This window comes from Ascaphus truei, chromosome 7 (genome assembly GCF_040206685.1).
Source record: "Ascaphus truei isolate aAscTru1 chromosome 7, aAscTru1.hap1, whole genome shotgun sequence".
Taxonomy (NCBI): Eukaryota; Metazoa; Chordata; class Amphibia; order Anura; family Ascaphidae; genus Ascaphus; species Ascaphus truei.
The window spans coordinates 55,520,770-55,545,828 of record NC_134489.1 but is presented as its reverse complement, the minus strand read 5'-3'; the positions used below and the strand labels follow the sequence as shown (position 1 = coordinate 55,545,828).

Here is a 25,059-nt window from a genome sequence, read left to right as displayed (position 1 = left end):
CCCCTCTGTCTCTTCCTTTCGCTCCCCCACCTCCCTTTCCTTCCTCTCATGCTCTCCCACTCTCTCACTCCCTCTGCTATTACTCAATATCATGCCCCCTCAAACCCGCCCCCCCCAACTCACACTCCTTTCTCCCCTTGGCCAGACACAATTATCACACACACTTCTCCCCCGCCCCCTCCACCTCCCTTACAATACCCACGCTACATGCGCGCGTACACACACACACACACACACACACACACACTACCTCCCACGCTACACACAGACAGACTTACCTTGGGAGTGATCTTGGGCCTCTGGTGCCATTTCAGTCCGGACACATAATTTTGGTCCAGCTTTCGGCGGGAGAGGTAGGTCCAGCAGGAGTGTGAGAGGCCTGCAGCAGTAGCTGGAGAGAGATGGAGCCCGGCAGCTGGACGCAGAAGTTGGGTCCGACCTCTAGCCAGACCCAACTTCCAGCGCCGGCCAGGCCCCTTTGCAGCCACCGTGCCTGGGATAGTTGTCCCGGCTCTTTTAACCCCCCCCCCCCCCATCAGCAATTTGTTTTTAACATGGTAGGGAATGTGAGGTTCCCACTGAACCCAACAACACTTTTTTCAGCTCTGGGGACAACACTATTCCTGAGATATGCACCGGTGAAGTTACCATGGATTTCCATTTAAACCTCCTTTAAAAAAAAAAACACAAGTAATTCAGTAGGTTCACCCGTAAGTATCTTGAGAAATTGGGTTCCCCGGAGCTGAAAATAGTGCCGTTCAGCTCTGGAGAACCCCCTAATTCTAATCCTGTAAATGAAAAATTGCGGTTAGTTATAGTTGGGTTGCATTGTTATTTTAACTACTATTCAACACCTTTTTATTTATAAAAAAAAAAAAGTGTCTCTGCTGTGTGTTGCAGAAAGTAATTTCCTCACAATTAACCTATTTCTATTGCAGTGTAATAATGCGTTGTCCATCACCTCAAACAGGGAAACAATTTGAAGTCTAATTGCACTAGTCGAAAATATCCCATTGCCAGACTTAAATGTTACTTTAAATACGAATGAAAAGCAATATATCATTTTATGACCAAGGTGGAGTAGTAACTGTGCTGGGCAGAAAAGCAGGGAGGTTTGGTTCTTAGCACATTTACTTTGGTCCAACCCCTCCTCCCCATTGAAGAAAAAACAAATGCATCTCCTATATCGCTATATCTCTCATCAAAACTTTTTATGTCTGTTTATACTGACTTCCAGCATAGCCAGCAACCAACCTTGCACTAATAAGACCCAAAGGGACGAAACGGCGGTCTGTGGGTAGATTTACTGACTATGCACTTCTGTAACCCAGGCTGTGGGTCCATGGTAATATTGATGAGAAGTAAAAAGTGACACACACAGTTCTCATTTGCATGTCATTGCCCAAATCCCTGGCTGCCGTCGAAGCACTGTATGCCAAGTGAGGCTACGGCCCTGTCTGCGCTGCACGCACGCCTGATCCCGGTCTGCAGAGAGCTGCAGAGGGAAAGATGGTGGGGAGCGAGGGGGGAAGGGCGCGACAGAGATAGGGGGGGGGGGGCGCGACAGAGGTAGGGGGGGGCGCGACAGAGGTAGGGGGGGCGCGACAGAGGTGGGGGGGGGCGCGACAGAGGTGGATGGGGGGGAGGGGCGCGACAGAGGTGGGTAGAGGGGGGGCGCAGCCATGATGTCACCCGGCAGGTTCGCCTCATTGCCTGGACCGCCGGGGGCGTGGCCACCGCGCTCAGCGCCAGTATTGAGCTCGATTTTCCTGTCTTCAGGAAAAACTGGCTGCGCAGCACGGTGACCGCATTTCACAGTCCCGACTATACTGGCTGTCAACTTTTTAATGCGCAAGAGTCCCTCTTAATTACCTTCACTCTGAGACAATAAGGAAGGCCCTGCTGCTGCCACAGTGTCAGTATCGGTGAACGGTGCTTTTGGGTAATGATAGGTAGGAATTGGGTAGAAGAAGAACCCAAGTTACTTGGGTTCTTCTTCTACCCAATTCTTACCTTCACTCTGAACATAAACGCTTCATTTTCCTCATTCGGTGAGGAATCATCGCCATTTCCCTAACACATTACTTTTCGTGTCATGGCCTGTGCGTGTCTGAATTGATTAAGAGCAATGAACCGGCTGTACCGTATGGGGATAGAAAAAGCACAAACGAAACTTCTCTGGTTGAGACTGCATCTCAGAGAGCTGTGATGGCTGCAGGAGCCATATCCCACCGATCAAAACACAGCATTTATGGGCTTCATTGTTAGCACTAGGCTTGCGACTGCATTATTTAACATTTTTATGTAAGCTGAACTATTAAAGGTGTCTGCACCATAGATGTGGTGGTGGTGTTGGCGTTTTATTATCCCCATTCAGTAATGCAATTAAAGATGCAGTCCAATATGCTGATTTTTTTATTCCTGTTTTGTACATCCATACAATCCGTAATTGGTAAAGTTGCCAATTCGATCTGTTCTCCTGTGATTTGGTCAGCGAAGATTCGGCTCGGGGGTTCATTAAATGGCCGTCAGTGCAGCAGAAGAGGACCAAAGATGCAAAGTTCTGTGGGGAAGATCATGTGACCAGGCAGCCACTAGATACAATTGGTGCACTACCAGAGAGAGCAAGGCTCAAAAAGGGGTGTGTCAGAGCCTGTTTCGGAAGGGGATGTGACCTTGTAAATGGTTGCTATAGAAACAAAAAGTTTAAAAAAAAGAAAAATAATGCTACAAGTATTTTCTCACAGTGCAGAACTGATTTATTAATAATAAAAAAAAAAAAACACACGTTGGATATTGCTTGGTCTGCAGCTTTAATACAAGAGTTTGGAAAATACTCTTAAAGAAAAGGCACCCACCATCTATGGGCTTGCGAATTAACTGTTTAAACACCGGTATAGGAGAACTTTATGATCAGATTACTGATCTGTATACGTCTCTTCTCATACCTGAGATTGGGCTTTGCTTTTTTTTTTTTTTGATAAATTAAAAGGCTGTTTATTTATTTTTTTACATTTGCAATCCCACAATGCCAAGCAAAGACCAACCTTTTATTATGAATTTCCTTCTCTAATTGGCTTCCTTAAACGAATTCATTTTAGCAGCTTTTGTTTCTCTGGAAATTAATTGCTAGTTGTATTTCTTAGAGGCCTTCGAATGGGAGGGAGGAGTGTTTTTCAATCTATTGTCTTTTTTTTTTAACTTTTATTCCACCCTGTCCCTATCTGAGAGCAAATGAAGTTAAGGGGAAGGAGATACGGGGCAGGAAAGGTCTGTGCAGACTCTTGTTGAATACACAGTAGACAAAAAGCAGCAGCCAGAGGAAATCTAACCTCTCCCAAGTCTTAGTGGATCATGTATACCAGGCCTGCACAACTTGTCAAGTGAGAAGGGCCGAACTGCTCCAAGTAATACAGATTCGGGCCGCACGGTGTAAATCATCATCATCATCTCTCCCCCAGCACCTCTCATCATCACCCTCATATCTCCAGCACCCCTCAATCTCTCCCAGCACCCCTCAATCTCTCCCAGCACCCCTCATCATCCTCATATCTGCCCCAGCAACCATCATCCTGATATATATCTCCCCAGCACCCCTCATCCTCATATCCCCCCCAGCACCCCTCATCATCTTCATCCTCATATCTCCCCCAGCACTCCTCATCATCTTCATATCTCCCCCTGCACCCCTCATCATCAACGTTTGACTCCCCATCTCTCACACCCCCATCTCTCCCCCTCACTCATACACAATACTCACCCTCCACATCACACACACTACTCACCCTCAGCATCACACACAATACCCCCCTGCAGCCCCCCCCCTGGCACATCACCCCCTCCCTACCTCACATCCCCCTGCACCTCGCATATCCCCCTGCACCTCCTCACCTCACATTACCCCCCTGCACCTCCCCTCACCCCCCTGCACCTCAGATCACGGCGGAGAGCAGGCAGGACTGCGCACGCTCGCAAGCAGCGGGCACCGGAAGTGCCGCACTGCTAGAGCGTGCAGTCTTGAGAGCGGGCTCGGGGAGAGTTGGCTCGGGGGGGGGGGGGGGAAGAGAGAGAGCGGGCTCGGCTTGCGGCGGGTGGCTGAGAGGGAGAGCGGACTCGAGGGAGGAGGAGGGGGAAAGCCGCCGCCACCGCGGGCCGCACAGTGAGTGTGCCGGCGGGCCGCGTGTTGTGCAGGCCTGATGTATACCAACAAACGTCATTTTTTTATTTTTTTTTAAACATTCCTGCAAGTGTCAGATTGTAATATGACACCAATCACCCAGATGTAACACCTTAAACGTTAAGGTTTTTGTCCTGTGAAGGATTGCCCCTTTTTAAGCTGTTGTGAGTTATGCAGCTGAGACGTCAGGCAGGAAATGTATAGTAACCACATTCTACTCTTTGGTCTCTTCCTTCTCAGAGTTTCTCCTTTCTGAAGATGGAGGGCAGCAGATGATTTCTATAAGCGACGCTTTTATCAAAGGTAATGCCTGAGTCATTTTCTCCACTCACCTGGCAGGCCAGTGATTAGTGACAGAAATGGCACGTTTTCTAATAGAAATGGTTAGTTTGGTTAATGTTACTACTTTTGACCATGACTTTCTTTTTCTGTATACGTTTCCTGTATGCATTTTGCCAGTTCCTCTCCATTTAAGGCCCCTTGTGTGAGGGCAGCAGTAACTTTAGACCAGCGTTGAAGTATTTTTCAAGCACTGCTTTAAAAGCAACATCTAAAGATGCAATCCTGCACAGCCAGGCAAAGAAAACAACAATTTGAATACAATCCAACAGCTGCCTTAAACTATTCTAGCCACGTTAAAAGTAATAATTTTGGCTTCTTTTGTTTATCTGAAATTAATTACATATAGCTTTGTCAATCAAGTGTTTTATTTACTCGTCTCATTGTCTCTGCTAAGGATAGGATGAGAGTAGAGAATGAATGTTTCCTCTGTGAATTCTTGTTCACCACTCTGACATCACACACCGGCTGCAGCCAGAGGAAATCAAACCCCTCCCAATTTTCTGCTCGCATAACTTAACATTTTAAAATACTTATAGATAGAGAAATGTATGCTTTCTGTGCCCAAATTGTATGTTACATCTTAAACATGTCCCTAGCATTAATTAATCTCGGCAGATGGGAGAGACTCTTAAATTCTCATTTGCTTGTCAAATTGTTGTAAATATCTCTAGCATTTAGGAAACTGCTGGGTACATGCTCCCTCACTATGCAATTAAATGGAGGGGTTACACAGTTACTGTGTGATAAGGATTAGAAAAACCAAAACAAATCTTAAGCTTATTTTTAATTAAATTGAGGAACGTGTCTGTGTCTTCTGAAACGCCCGAGTAACTCTGCGGCAGCCGTGCAGAAGATGTGGGTTACATGCAAAATACACTTTCTTTTCCAGAATCTCTATTCAATCGACGAGTAGAGGAGAAAACCAAAGATCTGCTCTTCACTCCTTTGGGTTGGCACCATAACAATCTGGATCAGCTGAGAGAAGAGAATGGAGAGAAGCAGGCAATGGAGAGGCTTCTGTAAGCACTATCACCATAGATAAAACGGCAGCATATATTTTGTGTGTATACTGTAGATAGTAAACACACACACACGTTTATATAGCCTAGTAATATATGAATTATATTATCGTTTATTTGTAAAGCGCAAACATATTTCACAGCGCGGTACAATGGGGGAATAGTTATGTATATTACATAAACTGTGCGTGTCACTCCTCACATGAATGTAACAAATAGATACAGAGAGATAATGAGGGCCCTGCTCGTGAGAGCTTAGAATCTAGAGGGAATGAGGGACAATGTTGAAACAAGAATGTAAAGTGGCTGCTCAGGGGGCGTGTATCTCGGGTTGGGGTTACGGTCCTGCCTGACAGCTGATTCTATTAAGGTTTTGGGGGGTTGTTGCATAGGGTGGAAATTTGTCCAGCCGCATTTTTTTTTTTTAGGAATTGTAGTTGGGATAGGTGGACTAGGGGAGTGCCAACTATGACGGTTGTAGTAGTGAAGGCAGGATGAAATGTATGTCTTTGTTTATATAGCACCATTAATGCACATTGCGCTTCACAGTAGTAATACATGTGACAATCATATAAATAACAAAAAATACAAATAACAGACCATGAGAATGTGCTTCAGACATAAAAGTAACATTTTGGAAGAGGAGTCCCTGCTCCGAAGAGCTTACAATCTAATTGGTAGAAGGAAAAAATGCTGAAAAGAGCTCTACTACCATAAAATAAATAAATGAACTAACCTGTCAAACCTAAAAATATGAATAGATATCATTGGTGGTGCACCCGGAAGCAAAAGAAAGTATGTACCAAAACAAAAGAAATTACAGAATCCAGAAGACCCGTACTGTAGAAACTCCAAATAGGGGCACTCAAAAATAGGTATAGCACTTGACTGATTTTAAATATTTATTGTGAGGTCAAAAGATCAAAAAGTGGACAAACAATAAAACCAATTAAAAAAACAGTGTCTACATCAGATCAGTACAAAATAAAGGCAAATGTATGCAGCAAGGAAAAGGAGGGCAGAATGTGTATCAACCAGCATGAGACATTAGATGTAAATATGGGATACTATAGTTATTGTTAATGCATGATAATCCCAGTAATCCATAGACACAAGGAGGGGTTAATGATAAACCTCTCCTGAGTGAAGGGATAACTGTCCAGCTGGTGGCAGAATACTTGTATCTATAAGCAAACCAAGGTGGAACATACAATTAATTGATCACCAAAAGGGAAATAGAGTAATTCAATGGTACAAATGTTAGTAAAATAGTATTACAACCCTAAGAAATAAGAAAAAGAAATGTTTGTTTCGGCGCTTACTTAGTGCATTAAGTCCGTGTGTGTATATAAAGTTTACATAAACAATGAAATAAGTGACTTGAATAAATATGTGCAAAATATGTAGTATAAAGTGAACTGTGATCAATTAGTGAAAAATAAATTCTTAGTGACGTATCAATTTATAAAAAAATCCTCTACACCACCCAGTGTACAGTGCTAATTGAAAAGCGGCTCAAAAAACCCTTAAAAAGACTGTTCTCTAGTCTGTTGGATCCAAATGTTCTTCAAGAGGTCAGGGGAGCGCCAGTGTTCACATCGGAATCCTAGAAGAAACAATAAAAACAACATGGTGTGGTACAATTTCAACCAGAATGGTATTAAGTGCTGAACAATTACACTCACACTTTTCTCCTTTTCAATAAGGCAGTACAGATACGCTTTCCTCTCTCTGAATGGAGCAATAGGTCAGGAACTCAGCATATGAAACCCCTTGTAAGTGAATTCTTCCCATCCGTTGTTTGTAAACCAAAGAGAATAAAGAAATATTAATTGCGCAGTATATCTTAATAATGTATTAAAAGATTGGACATTAAGACACAGATGTACACTCACATTCTGTACATTACATCAATTCGTGGTACAAAATCCCGACTCCTCTCTGTTTGCATTTGACCGGTGCACACGCTATGGAGCTTACTTCCGCGTCTCTGCTCTCATCTACGTCACCTCCGGTTGGGTGAAGTTGAGGGCGGAAGGGCTGTGTGGAGGAATCCCCGGCTGCCAGGACTTCGCGTCACGAAGGCACTCTGACTCAACGTGTTTCGTCGGTATGACTTCTTCAGGATTCCTGAAGAAGTCATACCGACGAAACACGTTGAGTCAGAGTGCCTTTGTGACGCGAAGTCCTGGCAGCCGGGGATTCCTCCACACAGCCCTTCCGCCCTCAACTTTACCCAACCGGAGGTGACGTAGATGAGAGCAGAGACGAGGAAGTAAGCTCCATAGCGTGTGCACCGGTCAAATGCAAACAGAGAGGAGTCGGGATTTTGTACCACGAATTGATGTAATGTACAGAATGTGAGTGTACATCTGTGTCTTAATGTCCAATCTTTTAATACATTATTAAGATATACTGCGCAATTAATATTTCTTTATTCTCTTTGGTTTACAAACAACGGATGGGAAGAATTCACTTACAAGGGGTTTCATATGCTGAGTTCCTGACCTATTGCTCCATTCAGAGAGAGGAAAGCGTATCTGTACTGCCTTATTGAAAAGGAGAAAAGTGTGAGTGTAATTGTTCAGCACTTAATACCATTCTGGTTGAAATTGTACCACACCATGTTGTTTTTATTGTTTCTTCTAGGATTCCGATGTGAACACTGGCGCTCCCCTGACCTCTTGAAGAACATTTGAACCCTAAGAAATAAACCTTTTTTATATCCATATTACATTTAAACCTCTCCACCTATAACTGATTTAATTGTAATAGGTACACTTGCACACACTAATAGTAAAGAAGTTATTTCAGCACAAGTGAGTCCATCATGGGCAAAAAATAGGCATCTGCCAAAAAGCATACACTTGATCCACTAGACACCACCAACACAGTTCATGTGATGTACTTGCATTTCAATAAGCAAATACTCCCACAAACCCCATTAGCTGCAGCGAATGGTCTGCGGTCTGTTTTTTTGCTGCTGTTAGCTGTAGCTGTGGTTGGAGATACCTCGGTGTGTACTCTGCAGCCTGTGGTCCGCAATCAATGCTTTGGAGTCGGCGGTAACGGGGTTTTTTAGGCAGTGAATCCGCTCCTGGTTGGTGAATGAGCGGGGCTGTCATCTACGGTCCGCTTGCAATGCATGGATCTAACTTCCCAGCCCGGTCAGCGTTGTTGGCACTGGCAACCGCACTCCACGAGCAGCAGAGCATGAAAAGTATGGAGATTAAAGCCCACCAAGGCAAACACCAGATCCTAGATTGCTTGCCACTGATCAATGATGTAGAGACAAGCGCCCAGGTTTGGGAGGAAGTGTAGAAGCTCTGTTTTTGCCATGTTAAGTTTAAGTCGGCTGAGGGCCATCCAGGATGTTATCGCAGAGAGACATTCTGAAACTTTGGTGTGTACAGCAGGTGTAAGGTCAGTGGTTGAAAAGTAAAGGTTGGTCGTCAGCATAGAGGTGATATTTAAACCCAAGAGATGTGATTAGGTCACCTAGAGAAAGTGTGTACAGAGAAAAGACGAGAAGTCTGTGTGGTACCCCCACAGAGAGATCGATGGAGGAGGTGTTGGCAGAAGAGACACTGAAAGTACGATGGGAGAGGTAAGAGGAGATCCAGGATAGAGCTTTGTTACGAATACCAAGAGTATGGAGAATGCGAAGGAGAAGAGGGTGGTCCATGGTGTCATGCTGCAGAGAGGTCAAGTAATATGAGCAGAGTGTAATGACCTCTGTCTTTGGCAGCATGTAGTAAGTGAATTACGATTTTAGTTGCATGAGTGAGAAAAGAGCGTAACTTGATATTTATTGCACATATTTGTTTTCTTCACTTCCCTTGCACTGATATTTATCCACCTTTTAGATGTATGTTTATACATATGAATGTAAGCCTTTACCTGGACTCATTTTATTTATAAATGTATACATACATGTAACCCCTCCATTAACTACCTTAGACTAACCTGTTGCTGCTGAGGCAGGGGCCTGAATTCTACTCCCTGTTAGTGCTGCGTGTATTTACCATCTGAACATGTGATTATATGTCAGACAAACCGAGCACAACACCAGGGTAGTTATAACAATGTAATAAACAATAGAACAGGTATAAACACAACCCGTAAACCATCATGCGACCCTTGCTGTTGAGGATAACTGTCGGTAATACGTGCGCGCTGGCTGTTTAGTCTCTTAACACCTCCATTTCTCCTGCAGCTTGATTCTCCTCCCGTGATCAACGGGGTCAAAGGTAAACACTAAAATGAAAAGAAAAGCGCACAGAGAAACAATTTCAATATAAGAAAACTGTACTTTTATGTAAAAAATATCAAATCACAAAACTTGAAATAAAAAGGTTCTCCCAAACAGGTCATAGATGTTAACTTCAACAAGTTGATAAACCCACACACAAAAGTGGGGAACCCACACACAAAAGGGGGGGGGGGAGAAAACCATAGTCCTCAAAGCGGGGGGTGGAGGGGGGAATAAAAGTCCTGTTGAGTAGTCGGAGCAGCCGCAGCTACAAACGCAGGTAACAGATCACGGCGTCCTCATGGGAGAGTGCAGGATGCCGGTATACGTTGTCACGGTCCCAGTCATCATGCACTACTGAACGTACACTCTGCCTCTACGCGTTTTGCTTTGATTATAACGCTTCATCAGGGGGTGAGAGAGTACTCCTGGAGGAGGTATATTTGTACCACTCCACTAATTAAAACCAGGTGGGCATTCTTCCAATAATTAACCACTATTCTATCCTAATAAAAGTTTTATTTATGTTTAAAAATATTTTTTTATGTTCTAATACCAATTGAATATTGCGATTGGATTTTATTTTTTGGTTTAACTTTAGTACCATTTCCTACCTGATATAGGATAGAATAGTGGTTCATTATTGGAATAATGCCCACCTGGGAAAGAGTAATACTGAGGTGCAAACGGTATATTAATAGACATAGAGCATACAAATATTTTCCTAGTTAGGGAGACACACAGGATTGCCGTATATATGCACCCATTCAGCTTGTGTATATAATATAGGATGTAGAGAATTAATTAAATATCTGAGTATATTTGCATGTACACTTTCATAGAACTATGTACTTGGTATTTGTTTGAACTGCTTAGATGTTATCTGAGATTTAAGCAAGATGCTACTGGAGACTTGCGTAAGGTGGTCTTTAAAAGACCTGTACTGTATTTCATTTTGCAGTGGCACCTGACAACCTTGTGTCTTTACGGTGTTGAAGTGTGGTTCAGGGGCATTTAACCCCCTGTATATGATAAAATATTGTATCAAAGATCTTATTTGCTAGAAACATACTGCATACCCTTGAATATAGTGGGTGTCTCTTTCTCTGTGTGTATACTATACACACTGTCATGCTCTATTTGTCTACACAGTGTTTATCCATGGAGAGAGCAAAGGATATACTAGTGAACAGACATTTACCACACATTCACACACTATATCCAGTAGATGGCAGCATTCCCATATGTGAATATTCATTGACCCTACACCCACCACAGAGGATTTTATACACACGTTGTATATACTTCACAGAAATCACATAATTGTTAAATAACATGTTATTGTGTTTTTTTATAAGTACACTGGGAGTTGTGCTACTATTTGGTAGCCTGAGTAATATGCTCAGAGATTGTATTCTCTACATCCTATATTATATACACAAGCTGAATGAGTGCACATATACGGGAATCTTGTGTGTCTCCCTAACTAGGGAAACATTTATGTGCTCTTTTCTCCTGACAACCCTGTGTCATAGGGATTCCTGCTATATGTGCTAGCATGTAACGTTGGAGCTTGTGGTGATTTAGTGTGGTACCGTGGCAGGCGTGTGTTTTGCAAAGGCTTCAGTACCCCTTTTACTTGTCTTGGTGATGCAGATCCTCTTTGTAGTTGGTCACTATTTCCTAAGGCTGCGCTTATAGTGACGGCGACAGCGATGCGAACGTTGAGTCAAAACAAATGCATTGCCGCCGGCGCGTGCATTTATAGTAAGCACGGAGCGACGGCTTGGTCGCGATCGCTGGGAGTCATTTCAATTTGATTTTTCCAGTGGCTGCAGCCTGACGTCGCTATAAGCGCAGCCTTAGGCTGAGATTATACCCAAGTGGTGCAAGGCGGCAGCGCTATTCTGTGACATCACCCAGTGCTGCCGCCGAGCAGCATCTTGATTATACTAGGCAAAGAGAGCAGAGGAGGCGTGGCCGTGAGCGGTTCGTTCACGTGACAAGGCCGTCGCAAGAAAAAAAACAAAATCCTCTCTCTCTTCCCCAGCTGTTCACTTTGCAACACGGTTGCAGAGCGACCATCACCAGTGGTATGAGCAGTTCCATCGGATTTTAGTTTTGGCGGCACCACTACACACGACGCCGCGCACATTTTTGGGTATAATCATGGCCTTAGGCTGGAGGCTGGTGGTCCACTGATACTTGGCTCAAAGAGCCTGTCTGCCGACTTGCCAGCCTACTGTGGCTGCTACGGTCTGCTGCTGCTGCCTGACACTCATAACAGAAACTATTCTCTGCAGAGTCCCTCTTCTCCATCTCTCTATGTGAGGCTCATGCAGATCCCTTTGTACAGGAGGGATCTGCACACAACCTCTCTATTGGCTCTCAGCAGAACACCTCAGTCACAAGATGGCCGCCGTTTTCCTCAGCCTCCTCACTCCAACTGTCACTCACTGGCTGAGACCAGTCACATGGTCCTGTGCAGTGTAATTCTCAAAGGGGCCATGTCCTGTGCTGCTTGCAGACACTGGGTTACATACAGTACATAATGTAATATATTTTTTCTTAAGTGTATGTAGTACTATATATAGAATTTTGCAGGCACAGAGCTTACCATCTAAATTTGGATCCGACATTTGGTTTACCCCCTTCAAAGGCATTTCATTACCACTGAACTACTCATTCAGCCCATGCAGTAAGCATGACATCATGACTTGCACGTACAGAACATAGGTCTTTAAATTCCCCCAGCTACTCTAATCAAAAATTGGAGAAAGTCATTGGCAACCTTCGGTCTAAACAGTCTACTGACAGCCAGCTAAGTAAACCTATGTGACTCTGTCAAATAAGCATACTAAAAACCCTATATACTGTAGCTGGCATTGAATAAACCGTTAAACCCTCCCTCGTTCCCACTGACCTTTGGTAAACTACTTATGGCTTTGCTCATCTATCACTTAAAAATATATATACAGTATGTATATGTATAATATGTATATATGTGTGTGTGTGTGTGTGTGTGTGTATTTGTCTGAGGTCTGTAGGGATTGAGGAATATCCATTTATACAATGGTCTAATTTCTAGATGTTCTATATACATAAGAGGTAATCGTTTTCATGTGATACAACCGTAGATGTTCACAACTAGAGATTCAATTAGACTTTTGTGGTAATGGTCCAAATTTAATTTTATTAGAATAAGTTGTTGAAGTCTGTAAGGTCACTGACTGTAAGAACTGGTGGGACTTCTTTGATGGTTAGAGATTTGATTAGCCAATATATTGCCTTCTCTTGGACCTACATGAACGTTGTTCACATATTTGCTGTATGGCACTTCAAAGGTCCCTTCTTTTAAAAGGAAGCAGCTCTCATTGGCCATCACAGGGCTTCTGAAATGTGTTTTGTAATCCACAGTTCTGCCAACCACAGCCACATGATGGCTCTGCTCCAGCAGCTCCTGTACAACGAATCTTTGTCTCTCTCTTGGAGAGATGTCATTGTGCCAGTGGTGTGTCAGGTGGTCCAGACTGTCCGACCAAATGTAAAAAATGACGATGACATGGACATCCGCCAGTTTGTTCACATCAAGAAAGTAAGTGTTTATTATATGGTGTGGAAGGTAGGTATACAGTGCATTCTCTTATTTACCTACACTGGGATTCTAAATCCAGCTTACTCTGCAATATTTTGGAGCTGTTAAACATGTATTCTAATGTGATGTATGCAGTCCCCTTGGCTTTTCATAAAAAAACACAGTCATATCTAAGTAGGCTCAAGTATCTGCATCTACCAAGTTGTTTACATTTTTTTATTATTATTATTATTTTATTTTTTAGGGTGCAAAGAGCTTTTATATACCCACTGCATATCTTGATGCATAATCCTTACATTTTGTGATTCAGGAACAGAAGAGATTGAAATGTACTACCTTCTGTGATCAGTTTCCAGTTGAAGATACTCCTTGTTGATTGGCATGTTACCTAGAATCCATGTCTGCAGTTTAACACCTTTTTAATGCAATACATTGCAAGTGTCTTTGACAGCCAAAGGGTTAAAAGCTGTATGAGATGATGCAGGGTAAAAACAGATTTGGGGAACCTGTGGAGAACTTGTAAATTCTCTCCTTAGTCCCTACAAACAATCGTCAATATTCTCAAGAAAATAATCCTTCACTCTATTGGCCTCTCAAGCTATGTCCATGTCTTGGCCCGTGCTTATAGTGCTGGCGACGCGAATTCGCCCAAAAACAAAAGCATTTCCGCCGCCGCCGCATGCGCTTATAGTGCACGCGATGGCGACAAGCGATGGCGACAAGCGAAAACCTGCCGCCGGCAAAATTTGATTTTTCAAGGGCCGTCGTGTCACGTGACGGCCCTTGAACAAATCAAATTGCGGGAATCCCGCGATGCGGCCGACCGGCGAAAGTTATGTTTCGACGGTGGCGACGGGTGACGTCACTCATCGTGTCGGCGGCACTATAGGCAAAGCCTTAAAACGTATTTAGGACTTCCCAGTCTAATGCGGTCTACTCTCTTGTACTAGATACCAGGTGGTAAGAAATTTGACTCTATGGTAGTAAACGGCTTTGTCTGCACCAAGAATATTGCACACAAAAAGGTAAATCATTTCATTTCCTTTGCAATGCACAGTTAAAATTATACAGTGCTAATGACTCATGTTTCAGCTCTCTCTTCCTCATAGATGAATGCCAGTATTAAAAACCCCAAGATTCTGCTGCTGAAGTGTTCCATTGAATACTTGTACCGGGAGGAGACCAAGTTTACATGCATAGATCCCATAGTCCTGCAGGTCAGTTGCAGATGATGCATTTCTTGTATTGACAGCCAGAGGGAGATCTCTTATCAGGCATACAATACTTTTCCAATGGCTTCTTCAATACATTCTACACCCTTCATAGGAGACAGTCACCTTGGATTTGTGATGACCTCTGTCACTGGAAGAATCCTCACGAATGAGGCACAGATGTTTCCTACTCCTCCAAATGCACAAGGCTCTGCCTCTATGATGCTTCCAGTGTCATATATGGCTCATGTAAAGCAAATAAGAATAACTCCAATCTATTTCAAATTGTATTTTGTGTAGAAACTGTACTGTCCATACACATCTACATACATACTGTTGAGTAAATATAATTTTGCAAGTGTACTCCAGACTGTAATGGGAATTTAGCTAATCTGGCATCAGAGTGAATCGCTCTCCGGTCATAGCTCACTGCAAAACGGACATTTCCAAAACGGATCATTGAGTAGTGAAATGGCTAATAGTGTTTTTTCATTTGCTGGTCAGGAAAGAGAGTTTCTGAAGAACTACGTTCAGAGGATAGTGGATGTACGGCCCACCTTGGTTCTGGTGGAGAAGACAGTGTCCAGGATAGCTCAGGATATGCTGCTAGAACATGGCATCACTTTGGTTATCAATGTTAAACCAGTAAGTACAGATTTCACATGGGGCATTTACCATATTCCATTTTGTATATGGCCATTTATCGCTAAATCTGTGTACTCTATTGTTCAATAAACACCGTTGAATGTGAACATCCTTCATATCTGGTGCTGGTCGGAGCAGAGGAACACGAGACCGGAGCAGGAGCGTTGCTATTGGACAGCTGGGACGGCGCTGCACCCGAAGTCTGAAGACGTTCGGGTTGGACCGCTGGTGCACGCTCCTGCCCGGCTGTCCAATAGTAACGCTCCTGCTATGGTCACATGTTCCTTTGCTCCCACCGGCTGTGAAGGATGTCGTCCTCTGCTGCCCACCGGCTGAAGGATGTCTTCCACTGCTCCCACCGCCACCAGGATGTCGCTGCGGTCCTCCTCAGCCTCCTCCTGCAGGTAAGTCTCTTCTGCTGCTCTGCTCCTGCCGTTCTCCAAGACGAGGACCGAGGGAGCAGAGCAGAATGAAAATTACCCTGGCACCGGGTCCCAACGCCCTGGGCTCATTCAAGGTACTTTAAATATCGTCGGGTATCGGGTAATTTCCGGGTACCCGGTACATGTCAACCAAAACAGGGCTTCTATATAGAGACCTCAGGACAGGTGCACCCCCATTGTACATCTCTAATGTAACGGAATATATATTCTGAATATACCAATTAAGAATATGCAACATAAGTAATCTATAGAAAGAACCATAAAACAATATACTGCATACTTTGACATTTTGTCTTGATAACAGATTCACATACATTTACAATATAATTAGAAATCCGGATTGAATTTCTTAATCCCATTGCCTAGGATCTTTTCAGTTCTGCCTTCAACATCCTCTTGGCCTTACTGTACATTTATTGGTTTGCACTCCTTTTTTCGTTTTACCCAACTGCGTATTTACATCTTCATTCTATTTTTGGATGCATAGAAAATAAATGGTTACTTTTCTTCTCTTTCTGCACCTTCTCTTCTTTATTTCATCTTAAACCAAGATCTGAGTCCTTGTGTCTGTTTTGTCCCTGCATAGAAGAACATTCTTGGTAATACGCAGATGAAAAATAAACGTTTCTGAATTTGTCATTGACTGCTTTCTGGCTGTAATCTGGTACTGTCATTAGGATGTTCCATCTACCGGTCACCTGCAGGTGTCACTGACATTTCCTTACTACCTGGTCTGTGGGATTGTCATTACCGGGCTACATTCCTAGAGACACTATATATATATATATATATATATACTCATTTAAGGGTTGTCTTCCTGTTATCAATTTAATTGGCTTAAGTATTGTCTTGAGAGCACCACACACATTTTTTCTGATTGTAATCTGGTATAAAATGAACCTTGTGATGTATTGTTTTCAGTGTTTCCTTTTATGCTTTTTTCATCCCTTCAGCAAGTTTTAGACAGAGTGAGCCGGATGACCCAAGGTGACTTGGTAATGTCCATGGACCAATTACTGACTAAACCTCGTCTTGGTACATGTCACAAGTTTTACCTGCAGGTGTTTTCATTGCCTAATGGTAAGTTAAGATCACTTGCCACTGGCACATAGGCATAGTAATTCCTAATTGTATATTGACCTATCCTTTCCACAACTTCATGATAAAATTACTTCTGTAATAGGAGTATATAATCTACATGATGACCATTACTTTAGAGAATATTAAAAGTGCTGTCTATTCTGGGCACCTTTTTGTAGAAAATAATCACAAGCTTAAAATATTCAGAATTCATTTTTTTAAATATTAAATTGTAATTACCAGTCCCATAAATAAGCATTAAGAAGTAATTCCCGTCACTATGAGTGGAAACGGAGATATCCAATTCAAAATGTGTAATCTTCTGAGTTCTATAACATTGTAATTAAAGTAAATCACTGAAAACAATGTAAAAATATCACACAGGCTATGCCACCCAAAAATACGTAGGAAAGTATATTTCAGAACGAGAAGTGCTAGAACAGGAGGTCATGCTCTGAACCTGGAGGGTGGCAGACTCGTGTGGAGGTAACTGTACCACTTCATAGAAAGGGTGGTGGTTTTGTGGAATAGCACCAATGCAATAAGGGCATTTAAAAATGGTTGGCATAGACATAAGGCTAAATATGAAAGAAAGCGATCAACCAGATGGGAAAATGGGCAGACTGGGTGGGCCAAGCAGCTCTGCTGTCATTCAAAGTTTCTCTGTATTTATTTTTTAAATCCTTTTTATTTGGCAAGTTTTTCTCAGTGTTCAAGAAATAGGGATGGGGTACAGAAACAAAAAGGGGACGGGGGGCAGAGTTCAATGGTACATTTAACACTGTACAGTCAGTAAATCTAGTTATACAGTCTTCTAGAAAATGCTTAGTTCAATTCAAGAAGTAGGGTTCACCAAGTTGAATGTATATATTCTGCAGTTCCAAGGAAAAATTAATTTACAATTTGTAGATAGGAGAAGGTGGAATAAGTCCAAGGGCCCAGAGTTCACACAGCTGCCGTATGTTCCTGAAGGGTAATGAGCCTCTCCATTAGCATGACATTCTATTTATAATCTACTCGATGGGCACAGGGTTTGTCTGTTTCCATTGCCTTGCAATGGAACACTGGGTAGCTGTAAGAATTAGATATTAATAATTTACCATTTTTTGTTCTGTGTGGGATCTATATTTAAATGGACTACCCCAAATTCTTTGGGAATTTTTACATTTAATATATCATAGATTGGAAAGATTTGAACCCAGGTCTGGGAAATTATTGGACCTTTCCACCAAATATGTAGCATGGAGCCCACTTCTCCACATCCCCTCGAGCATGTACTTGGCACATCAGGGAACTTTTTTTGTATTTTAATTTTACTTTTGTGGTATAGTCTCATTGAGTACAAATGAAATGTGGTGCTTGAATTTGCTTGAAAAAGTATTTTGTGATATTTGTTGGGTGCCGATTTTTGTTTTGTTTTTTGTTTTTACGCAGAAGAAGCAAAAACACTGATGTTCTTTGAAGGATGCCCACAACATCTGGGTTGCACAATTAAACTCAGTGGAGCCTTGGAATATGAGTTGGCAAGGGTCAAAGAGATCATAATCTTCATGGTCTATGCGGCTTATCATTCACAACTGGAGATTTCCTTCCTTATGGATGAGTTTGCCATGCCCCCGACACTGCCCAAAAGCAGCTCCTTCCGCTCGCTGATTGAAGGGCAAGGAGAAAATAGTGGTCAGAGTGACCTCTTTGATGGGGAGGAGTGTAGTGCCATTAACTGGGAATCTGACCTTTCATCAGAGAAATTGGTTATGATTTCCGTGTCTCTGTCATCTGAAGAATCTGACTTCCTTGAGCAAAGAGCGGTTTTTGATGAGCAAGGTGAACTGGATAATGGGAGTCTTCTTGATGGACATACTTCCTTGACACAGCAGGATCCCCTCATAGTGTTGTCAACATCATCTTTGCTCTCTTCAGGGTTAGCAATTGAGCCTGAGCTTTTGTCTCAAATGTGCCACATACCTGGCATAGATGAGGAGGAAATACAGCAACAAACAGAAGATCCTGAGGAACCCAAGAGTCAGACAAGGCTCTTTAGAGATCCTTTACAAGATGACACAGGGTTATATATGACTGAGGAGGTTACTTCCTCAGATGACATGCTTAACATGCACTCAGTGTCTTTTAAACAGGAGTTAAAAGATGTTATTCTAGGCATTTCTCCCATCATTGCTTTTAGGGAACCTTTTTTGTTGACAGAAAAGGGCATGAGGTGCCCCACCAGGGACTATTTTCCAGAGAAGGTGTACCTGTCTCCCCTCCTCAACAAGGAGTTGAAGGAGGTAGAGAGTAGGAGGAAAAAACAACTGTTACGTGAGCTCTCCAGCCTGCAAGGAATTAATGGAAGTGTCCACGGAAGAGCCATGGAGGTGCTACCATCCCATGAGCTGCTTAACACCAGAATTGCTGAGCACTTGGGTGACAGCCAGAACTTAGCTAGAATTCTAGCGGACTATCGAGCTAGAGGAGGCAGGATACGTCAAAAAGACGCTGACCCATTTGTTCAGACTAAGGATGCACCCAATGGACCTGCTAGTAAACACGAAAGCAGAAGCGAGGCAGATGAAGACACAGGATTGATTCCAAATGAGCTGTCGTGGAATTCCAAGGCAAGTTAGAACACTTTCCAAGTATGAAATGTGAATCTGTTTTGTACCCTATGTGTATTGCATTAGTGATGGATGTTAAAAAGCATACTCCTGCTCAATCCTCTGGTTTTAATTTGAAATCTCTATATATAATATATTTTTATCATATAGATGACTACATCATATACACGCACGCGCGCGCACACACACTACAAAAACATGAGTGCTCAAGGTTCAGTCCTCGATGTTGATCTAGTTAAACCACCACAATCCTCCAAGAGCTAAGGAGATGCAAATTGTGTGGGTAAGAAAATGGTGCATCACAAAATGACAGGAACGGTACACACTTTTTCTGATGATGCACTCAAGTGGAAATTCTATAATTAAATGCTAAAATATAACTTTTAATAATGTTGCATTAAAATAAAAATCTAAACCTGCCGAAACACACACAATAAAGATTGGTTTAAAAAGGGGTGTGAGTGGGTACACATGATGAAAGTCTGGCAGGAGTTGAATACGGTTTCCTTTACTTGAGAATGCAGTACATCACTATTTCACAGTATCAAAATCTAAATCTATGTAGTGGAAAACACTGGATTACTAGTCGCTCTCCCTAGAATGTTTTTAATCCTCCTTGTGAAGATGTAATACAAAGTAACCCTCTTGAATCCACTGTATTTGTTAGTGTTACAGCAAGCACTCTTGAAACCTGTTTGTGGTTCTTGCCATCTATTTAACTAGAATACAAGAAAAGAAATGCTGCAATATGAACTGAATAAAAAGGAAATTCGTGTACTCCAAGATCAGGTATATTTTTAATTATAAATCAATATAGATATACTGTCAGATGTCCTTATTTCTGAGGGATTATTCAAAGTGACCACTGTGGCACACAAGCTGTTTAAATGATCAATTACTTGTTCATTGGAGAGTTAGACCCGCTCGCAAGGTGAACTACCATATGTGCAGCCCATTCGGCTGCACTAGAACCCACCACCTTTAGGGGGACATCCTCCACGCATCGTAATGCTATTCGGCACTTCTACTTAAACCACCATGTAACGGCCCGCTCTTTTATATGTATATATACATGCACCGGGGAACACTCGTGACTAGTTCTGCCCCTGCTATTCTCCCTAATTGGAGTACAACCTTCTGATATGTGCTAAAACCCGATGAACCTGCCTAGCAGAGTAGAAAGGGATGCTCTGACACCTTGCTTTATGTTAATGTAACATTATTCAAGGTTTTTTTTATATACAGGAAGACCCCGCTTCTCGGCGCCCCGCTTTTCGGCGATACCATGAAGGGGGTCACCATTTCTGTGCAGAACGGACCGGTTCGGGGTCGCACATGCGCAGAATGGACCGGTCCGGGGTCACGCATGCACAGAACGGACCGGTCCGGGGTCGCGCATGCGCGGAACGGGCCGGTCCGGGGTCGCGCATGCGCAGAATGGGTGTTTTTGCCGATGTTGTGCATGCGTAGAACGGTGCATTGCCGGTTTGTGCATGTGCACATAACGAAAATCACCGGTTACGCTTTCCGGCGATTTTGGCTTTGCGGTGGGTCCTTAGAACGGAACCCGCCGTATGACTGTGGCCCTGCTGTATATTGTCATTTCATTATTTAATTTCCACTTGAGTGCATTATCAGAAAAAGTGAGTACTGTTCCTCTCATTTGTTAATATATTTATACTTGCACGTTGTGATGCCTTTTAAGTACACTTGAAAAAAATGAAACCGTTACCAGGGTTCACATTATGGCTGATTTTCAAAGCTCCCGGGTCCTGAGGGCAAATAGGAAGCTGTGACATCACCCGGTGCAGCTTCCTAATGGCCCATGTGTCAGGAGCTGAAACTGCAGAGATACTGGCACCCCCCTTCTGAGGTCTGTATCTCTATAAGAAGGGGGTCCTCGGAGCTGCAATTAATGGGGTTCAGTTTCAGAGACCCACTGCTTCAATTCTATATAAAAAAATAATAAAATCATTAATTGATATTAAAATAATATTGTAAAAGCGGTTCCTTGTTTTGTGCTGCCCCCACATTTACAATATTATTTTAATATCCATGATTAAATCTTGGTTTAACAAAATACATCATTTCAACTTCAACATTCGTAACAGGGCAGTGAGTGCTATCAGAGCAGTGATCTTGTTCTTTTGTCGATAGCCGATATATTTACTACCTGCTAATCACCACTCTGTTTAACCTAGGCTGTAGCAAGGGCGTCCTATTATCTGTTAAGTAAAGGTGGTGCCATCATTAGTCAAACGACCAAAAGTAGCTGATATGGTTGAATCCAGTGTTCCCAACATATATGTATTCATTTTACAGAAGATTAAAAAAAAAAAAAGTTAAACTGTTACTGTAAGGATGATCTTTCCAATGAAACCGATGTGGTTTAAAAAAATAAAATAAATATTTTTGTTCTACCAGTTGAAACCGCCCCTATAAAGCCACAAAATATCACTGTATGTACTTAACTGTAGCTCTTCATTTCTTCTCGTCTTCAGGTCGACTGTCTAAGTACTGTAAACCATCAAAGACTTTGTGTCCTCTTCAGCAGCTCTTCCGCCCAGTCGAGCAATGCTCCCAGTGCCTGTGTCAGCCCGTGGTAAGAGGCCTCTCGCTTACAGTATTATTATTTTTGGCCATGATCCAATATCGTTGAAAGCTTTTGCTTTCCTCCAGATGACGAAAAATGAACAGTATCATTTGCACGTGTCTGCTAACTGAACGTTCAGGACCGCTTGGTTCCATCATTGTGTCCTATTCTGTTTTTAAAAATGACTGTGCCATACTGCCCTGAGAAATTTGCATTAATAGAGTTTCAAGGTTACTTGTAATAAGACTGCGATTAGAAAAGGCATGTAACCTTAGGGCAGGGGTGGCCAACTCCAGTCCTCAAGGACCACTATCAGGTCAGTTTTAAGGATATCCCTGCTTAAGCAAGGGTGGCTCAGTTATTGATTTAACCATCTGTGCTGAAGCAGTGATATTGCTAAAACCTGACATGTTGGGGGCCCTTGTAGACTTGAGTTGGCTACTCCCGCCATAGGGGCATATACCGCTGTGCGTAAGCAAACCAAGCTGCTGCTTCGCAGCCCCAACAAGCTCTAGAGGTCAGGAATATCATATTCCGGAGTCTCGTAGGAACCAGTTTAATAAAACACAATGCCAGATTAGTTATGGTTTTATACAATTTAGAACACAGGCTGTTTAACATAGCCCTGTCTTTTCCCAGTGGCAGCCCTGTCTTTTCCCAGTGGCATCCCAGAAGTAGTGACCTTGCCATCTTGTTATATCCGACGTACTTAGTACAAATAGACCGCCTTGGTTTTTGTGACTAATGCAGTCCCCCTGGAATATAATATACAGTGTAAAATCCTTCTTCTTGTCTTATCACAGCATTGAGGTTTGTGACTTAGGTTTTCAAGAGCAGCCTATTCTTACTAAATTGTTGTTCCCTCGTTTAATTTAGGATCGTCACTATGGAATTTTATGGTAAAAATGACTTGACGCTTGGTGTATTCCTAGAGCGGTATTGTTTCAGGTGAGTTTTCTATTTGTTAATGTGTTGAGTTGCAGGATGATTTTGTATCTTGTGAACATTTTATTTTGTGGAATCTTGGAATAACCGTCTAAAACATTTAAATTCTTACTGCTGAAAGAAAACAAGGCAAGAATGAGAAAAAAAAAATGTACTTGGGAAAGACACAAGTAGGAATTCACAAGTCTTAGATTTGAGGATCTGGTTTTTTTTTCTATGGGAAAATGGACATGCATAGACCCATTGGCCCGTCTGTGCTGTAATGTTCCATGTTTTTTTTTATAAAGGAGTTACTAAAGTCTCAATGTAAAATTGGTGCCATCCGTACTGTTGCCTAGTGACACTTTCCAACACTCCTTTTGCTTCAGACACGTTGGGGATTATTCATTATACTGCAAAATTGCCGATTGTGAGTTTCCGTTAGATCGTGGCTCCGATTGGCACTTTCAATTTAATGAATAACCCTAATTGTCACTGAGGAGCTCTTGGCAAATGGGAATAGCGAGACACACACACACCAAGTGGAACGGCACCACACTAATAAAACAATGCCCCTCAATGTCAATGTATTTTTGTTCTTCCCAAAGGTCATCTTATCAGTGCCCCAGCGTGTTCTGCGACACTCAAATGGTGCATCACATCCGGCGCTTTGTCCATGGAAATGGGTGCGTTCAGATTATACTGAAGGAGCTGGACTCTCCAGTGCCTGGATACCAACACACAATCCTCACGTACTCCTGGTGCAGGATTTGCCAGCAGGTACAGTGCACTCGCAAAGCTGTTGCCTGTACTGGGGTTTTGCCATTATGAGCATTTCCATACATTCAAAACTGGTTGTCTATATCTTTGGTTAAGCTGCTTACAGATGTACGCATGGACAGCCACGACTGTTGGCCAGAGCTGTGGCAAATGTATTTTTTTTACTCCGAGGGTCTAGGAAAAATGAGTTTGGTTACATCTGTATTTATGCGCAGATCATCAGTAGCACTTACTGTGTCCTTGCTAGCTTAGTTTTTTTATCTAGAAAATAATATTGGGGCTCATTAACGCAGCAATCCCACTCTCAAATGCATCTAAAGGAGCAACATATACTGTACTGATGGTGAATGCTGTAAGCTTCCTTCCTTTTTTTCCCCCCCATCTGGTTTTAGTTGTGCCTCCTATTGAACCTTGGTGAAAGCCTCCTATTCAGGGGAACTAAAATACCTGATTACTGTACACTGTACTGAGTTTATAGGTTTGAGTCATAAGAAACCTATTACAATGACGTTTGTTTGAGGAAGTAGCTACAATGCACTGGACCTACAGTTCCGTTTAGAAATGTTGATGAGCAATATGGAGTATAGCAGGGGTTCTCAACGCCAGTCATGAAGAACTCCCCCCTCCAGCAGGTCAGGTTTTAAGTATATCCCTGATTCAGCACAGGTGGCTCAGTCAAAAACTGGGCCACCTGTGCTGAATCAGGGATAGCCTGAAGACCTGACCAGTTGGAGGGTCTTGATGACTGGAGTTGAGAACCCCTGGAATATATGATAAGACTCCCAACACAGTCCCCAAAATGACAACACATGGCTAAGGATAAAGGTGAATTTGGAGCAAAAAGTGTATTTTGACTAATTACACAATTTTTTGGAATTCAGTTGTCAATTGCAGAGGTTGTTTACACGTGGTGCAGATTTACAAGCCAAAAAGTTACTACACCTTAAACTTTACATTTTTCTTTGCCTGCAGATTACAGAAAGCAAAACATGACGCAGAATTTGATACATCTCATATTCTTTGCGTCTTGTAACTTCGCTCTAACCTCCCCTTTTGACATTGCCCAAATCGCAAGATGATGCATACCGAGCAAAAAGAGGAACAATGTGATCAGGCACAAGCACAGTCGCCAAATATTTAATTGCCCCATAATACATATATTGAATGCAAATAGAATGGGTAAAAAAAATCCAGAACAAAGGACTTGCACAAAAATTATTCATCTTTAGGATGCTGAAAGACACCACTATGGGGCACAACCCCTAATGACACTAATGCAAGTGGAGACCAGTCTCTTCCGTTTAGGTCACGGTCACTACTCTGGGAGACTGTGATCTCTAAGAAATGAGCAAAAAAAAAACTGATGTTCACTAGATGTCACAAGGG

General features: G+C 42.6%; 1 protein-coding gene across 9 annotated transcripts in view; it reads left to right on the top strand.

The window, feature by feature from the left end:
* Positions 1-25,059, top strand: part of PIKFYVE (phosphoinositide kinase, FYVE-type zinc finger containing) — a 120,519-nt gene that overhangs the window by 38,343 nt on the left and 57,117 nt on the right. For 6 of the 9 annotated variants that reach the window (XM_075608457.1, XM_075608461.1, XM_075608460.1 and 3 more), the window contains 12 exons: positions 4,418-4,480; positions 5,409-5,538; positions 13,208-13,385; positions 14,336-14,410; positions 14,495-14,602; positions 15,101-15,241; positions 16,638-16,764; positions 18,199-19,376; positions 20,100-20,165; positions 21,878-21,978; positions 22,846-22,917; positions 23,502-23,673. In XM_075608457.1, coding sequence (XP_075464572.1) covers positions 4,418-4,480; positions 5,409-5,538; positions 13,208-13,385; positions 14,336-14,410; positions 14,495-14,602; positions 15,101-15,241; positions 16,638-16,764; positions 18,199-19,376; positions 20,100-20,165; positions 21,878-21,978; positions 22,846-22,917; positions 23,502-23,673 — 2,411 coding nt within the window. The remainder of the gene's footprint in view (positions 1-4,417; positions 4,481-5,408; positions 5,539-13,207; positions 13,386-14,335; positions 14,411-14,494; positions 14,603-15,100; positions 15,242-16,637; positions 16,765-18,198; positions 19,377-20,099; positions 20,166-21,877; positions 21,979-22,845; positions 22,918-23,501; positions 23,674-25,059) is intronic. The other 3 variants (XM_075608462.1, XM_075608459.1, XM_075608458.1) reach the window with 1 other exon arrangement.